At 34.5% G+C, this 5533-nt stretch overlaps 1 protein-coding gene across 1 annotated transcript; it reads left to right on the plus strand.

The window, feature by feature from the left end:
- Positions 1 to 413: 413 nt before the first annotated feature.
- On the plus strand, positions 414 to 4451 carry LOC143634071 (sugar transport protein 13-like). Its single transcript, XM_077102252.1, has 4 exons — positions 414 to 698; positions 1011 to 1330; positions 2910 to 3034; positions 3233 to 4451. Exons 1-4 carry the CDS (start codon positions 563 to 565, stop codon positions 4203 to 4205), a joined length of 1554 nt encoding a protein of 517 aa, XP_076958367.1. The 5' UTR covers positions 414 to 562; the 3' UTR covers positions 4206 to 4451.
- Positions 4452 to 5533: the final 1082 nt, after the last annotated feature.

Below are 5533 nucleotides of genomic sequence, written 5' to 3' on the forward strand. Positions count from 1 at the left end.
ATTATTAGACCGTCCATATTTAGATAAAAATTAATATTAGATTAGTTTTTTTTACCGAGTGTATAAACCATATTATTTACCTTATTCATACACCTAATTTAGTTTTATTACCGACTTTACAATCTACCGGTTTTGAATATTTACAAATAAAACTTAGGGCAAGCCAGGTGTTTTTGAGCGACTTTTAATAACCCTACAATAGTTCAATCAACCTTTTTGTTTTTATCCAAAACCAATCCACATATATATCTTTAAATATTATTTTTCAAAATAAAATAAATATTTGTGAATCAAAATCCGTGAATATCGTTACAAGTTATTCAGCCGACAAGGAGGAAAATAATCGATAGGTACACGTGTCAACTTTCCATTGGTGGACCCCACAACTTGTACAACTCACAATACTTTTTGGATTCCTCCAAACTTCTCTATTTAAACTCCATCCATTAACCACATAAATCAAATTTATTTTTTGTAACACTCCAGCCGATCATCTTACCCTCTCACCAAATACCATTACTCCCAATATTATTGGATAATCAAATACCTTTTACTAGCAGTAATGGCCGGTGGAGGACTAGCGGTCGCTGTGGCCGGAGGAGTCGAGTTTGAGGCCAAGATCACGCCTATTGTCATCATCTCATGCATTATGGCCGCTACTGGCGGTCTCATGTTCGGTTACGATGTTGGCGTTTCAGGTGAACACTTGATTCTTGTTATAGTCTAATAGATACTATCAAATTTCATGATCAATCTAAGATCGAGTCATGTTATAGTTACACTATCCCATCCTTTGTACATATAAAATATTTGTTATGTATATGTTGTTGTTTTATATATTTAATGTTATTAATAATGTATTTAAGGTGACAATAATGCTCTTTGGTCAATATCTAAACGACCGTTTTTTTAATTTAATTTAAAACACTGTGCCGTTCAGGAAAAACAAAATAAAATTTAAACACTAGTGAGATTATCTAATTGATTGATATTTTGATGTGGATGTACAGGTGGAGTGACGTCGATGCCGGATTTTCTAAAGAAGTTTTTTCCGGTGGTGTATCGAAAGACGAAAGAGGATCTTGATAGTAATTACTGCAAATATGATAATCAAGGGTTGCAGTTATTCACATCCTCGTTGTATCTGGCCGGACTTACCGCGACTTTCTTTGCGTCATATACAACGAGGCGGCTTGGAAGGAAGCTTACGATGTTGATCGCTGGAATTTTCTTCATCATCGGAGTTGCTTTTAATGCCGGAGCACAAGACCTTGCCATGCTCATTGTTGGTAGGATATTACTTGGTTGTGGGGTTGGTTTTGCTAATCAGGTTAGTTACTTTTTATTATTGTACGCTTTATATATTTATTATTATTATTATTATTATTATTATTATTATTATTATTATTATTATTATTATTATTGTCACTCGTTTATTACCGAAATTGACTAAAAGAGTCTCAAAATATCAAAACTCAAATTTTAAATGTATTTATACAAAATAAATGAATTAGATAAAGTCAACTTAATTGTGATCACAAGTACTTGAGTTCTATTTTACCCTCTAGTAGTTAATCTTTTATTATTTTTTTGTATTTAAATTGATAGTTTATAATTGACGTTTTTGTTTTGTTTTTATCGTTTCGGTCTGTTTCAAATTAAGTTATAAATGCACTGAGAAAAAACTGAAAGAGGTCTTTTAAGAATATTATGTGTTGGCAACTTGTCGAGTCTATATATATTAATCTACTTATTTAAATTATTATGTGTTAGCATGTTAGGGAGTTTGTATTTAGTCTATTTATTTAAATTTCGTGCACGTAGACAACAGGTTGTCTCTATATCTGTTGTCTTGCTTGTTACTTGGCAATTACTCAACAACTTTAGTCGTTTAAAGTAGTAAATTAAGAGAAAATTAATAGCATAAAATAAAATTATTTGGATTTATGCGTCAATCATCTTTGTATTAAAAATAATATAATCTCAACAAACTAAGATTCTAAATTGGACTTTTAACAACAATCATACGTATGCATAGTCAATATTGGCGCAGTTGATTGTTTGGTCTATTACCTAGGTCACATAGTTCGCTATTAAATTATTTATTCAATCATAGTTAACTTAAATACAAGTTAATAGTATTTCTGTCACAAATACTTAATTTTACTAATAATTTTTTATGTAAATATAATATCATTTAAATATATGCATAAAATTATCCATGTTAGATAAGGTTAACAAGTCCATTTGCTACTTTTATAGTTGTGTATGTGACTTTTTTTCTGGAACATTAAATGCATAAGATTCAAACTTTATATTATATATTTTGTTGAATAAATGACAGCCTTATTTTAAAGAGTATGACTAGATATAAGATAAAAAGGTTGCATCAAATCATGGGTTTTGTTGACAATTGAAATTGACGACATGTTTGGGCAACTATGCTTTGAATATTGCAATACTCATGTCTTGTGAATCATGTGATGCATATATTACTAACCTTTATATAGGATAGATCCATGTACTATATGATCATGTGTATCTATTTATTATATATAATAATATTATTATTATAAGAAAGAAGCAAAATATATTATGTAACTTTTGCTACCAACTAATTAATGGATTAATTTTTTACAATTAAATTTAAATTTTATAATAAAGTAATACATGATGTTAACATGACATAACCGATGTTAATTAGGTAAGCTACAAGTCCATGTTCTAAGTAAGAAAAAAGGTCTTGATTAGTGGTATAATTAGTTCAAAAGGAAACGTAATAAACTTGTTAAGTTACTTAAGTACATGACAAATTGTGAACTTTGTTGTTTAAATTACTACAAATTGTTTGGCACATGTAGACCAGTCAACAATTATATTAATCATTTTTCAACACATATTTGGTGCAGGCTGTTCCAGTTTTTCTTTCAGAAATTGCACCCACAAGGATACGTGGTGGCCTCAACATATTGTTTCAACTTAATGTCACTATTGGGATTCTATTCGCCAACCTTGTCAATTACGGCACTGCAAAGTAAGTTATAACAATCAACCATTCTTATTTTCATTATTTAAAATATGTCAATGATATGTTATTTTCAAACAACTTTATGATAAATATGGTTTTTCTTTTTCATTAATGCGTTAGTTATTTTTAAGATAGTGACTTTTGTCACACTTCTTGAAATATCAAGTATCAAACTTATTTAACAATAATATTTATGTTATATAGGATCGAAGGAGGCTGGGGCTGGAGACTCTCCCTAGGGTTAGCCGGAGTACCCGCATTACTCCTAACTGTCGGCGCACTCTTAGTCGTCGACACACCCAACAGCTTGATTGAACGAGGCAAACTTGAAGAAGGAAAAGCCGTCCTCAAAAAGATTCGTGGCACTGACAACGTTGAACCTGAGTACCTAGAACTCGTTGAAGCGAGTCGCATAGCTAAAGAGGTCAAACACCCATTCCGCAACCTCCTCCTCTCAAAAAACCGCCCCCAACTCATCATTGCCGTCGCGTTACAATTTTTCCAACAATTCACCGGCATCAACGCCATCATGTTTTACGCACCCGTGCTCTTTAGCACGTTAGGGTTCAAAAACGACGCCTCGCTTTACTCCGCGGTTATTACTGGAGCCGTGAATGTGTTGTCCACTGTTGTGTCCATTTATAGTGTTGACAAAGTTGGAAGAAGATTTCTTTTACTCCAAGCTGGAGTACAAATGTTTTTCGCGCAACTTGTGATCGCGATCGTGCTAGGGATTAAGGTTACCGACAACTCGAATGGCCTCCATAGTGGGTTCGCGATCTTGGTGGTTATTATGATATGCACATTTGTGTCCGCGTTTGCGTGGTCGTGGGGGCCGTTGGGGTGGTTGATACCGAGTGAGACGTTTCCTCTTGAGACGCGTTCAGCGGGACAAAGTGTGACCGTGTGCATTAACTTGTTCTTCACGTTTGTGATCGCGCAAGCGTTTTTGTCTATGCTTTGCCATTTCAAGTTCGGGATATTCTTGTTCTTTTCTGGTTGGGTGTTGATTATGTCATTTTTCGTGTGGTTTTTCGTGCCAGAGACGAAGAATATACCGATTGAAGAGATGACGGAGAGGGTGTGGAAGCAGCATTGGTTGTGGAAGAGGTATATGGTTGACGATGACGAATATGTTGAAGATGATTTAGCCAAGAAGAATGGGTTCGGTAATTAACTCGTTATAGGTTGATTTGAATCATATCGTTTTTGTTTTTTAATAAATAGGAAATGGGTGGCATAGGTTTATATAAATAATAAGAACTACATGGAGGAATTGATTTGTACTTGAGGTTTTATGTATCTTTCTAGCCGGAATGGGTGGATGATATATCAGTTTAGGGGTGTTTATCTGGTTTATAACTGGTTCTATATGTTAAAAAAAAAGTTTTAAGTTGAATTTTACATATAAAATGTTTGTCTTCAGTGGCGGATCCAGGTTCTTTCACCAGTGGGGGGAAAATTATGTTCGATATAAATACTCAGTTGTAACGGGTCAAAACAAGTCGAGTATAATGGGTCAAAACATGTTGATTGTGCAAGTTTTGGTTTTAAAAGCTACATTGCATAAATCAATTCAACTTAAAGAAAAAAACATGTAGAATGAATAGCCACTATGTCCAGACTCAGGAGCCTTGTAGTTGTATAAACCTATGCACTCCATCGTCAGTTACCCACTTACCCATGCATCAAAATATATATGCAGAAAAGTAATAGTTAATGCATACTATTGCTTTAATGGTTGATATTATAGCTAGTTCATTTAAAAAAACAAGAAATTGATTTGATGTTTTTCGTTTTCATTTGGGCTTTCTAAAGGCCAAGGTGCATTCTTAATTTTGTCTTGTGGGCACAGGGGCGGATTTATATAGAAAGGGGGTGGTTCCCCGAAACCACCTGAGTTTCGAAATAATAGTGTGCTTTTATATAGAAAATATTATAGGAACCATCTTATAAATTAGGAAGGAACCACTCTAACCTCAAGTATGCTCGCTGGTCGGCTGGTAAAGATTTGTTTTTGTACAGGTGAGGTCGCGAGTTCGATCCGGACTTGCTGCGTTTTTTTGGAACTGTTGGTTTTTTTATTTTTTTTTAACTAAGCGTTATTACCTTATATGTTATATCATATTAGGGTTTTAACTTTTTACCAGTTACCACATATCCACAGCCGCCCTCTCAAGAGTCACGCGCGCGCACACAGCCGCTGACCTGTTCTCCGACAGTCCGACCACCGCTCACCGCTGCTGCCCGCCGGCGCTCTCTTTTTCCGGCCATCCACACTCCAGAGAGCTCTGCGGCTCTGCCTTCAGCCTTCTACAAAGCTCGAAATCTCGAATCTTCCCACTTTAAAGGTATGTTCACATTCATTTGTTAAATGCTAATTACTTGTTCTTGTTAATTGTTATTTATTGTATTTTTATTGTGTAATGAACTTTGCCCGAACCATCGAACCGACCCGAACCTCAAACCGACCCGGAATTTTTTTATGTTAGACTCTTTGAAATT

Source organism: Bidens hawaiensis, unplaced genomic scaffold (genome assembly GCF_021521415.1).
Source record: "Bidens hawaiensis isolate Kalapana, Puna unplaced genomic scaffold, B.hawaiensis_p1.1 tig00000512_1, whole genome shotgun sequence".
Taxonomy (NCBI): domain Eukaryota; kingdom Viridiplantae; phylum Streptophyta; class Magnoliopsida; order Asterales; family Asteraceae; genus Bidens; species Bidens hawaiensis.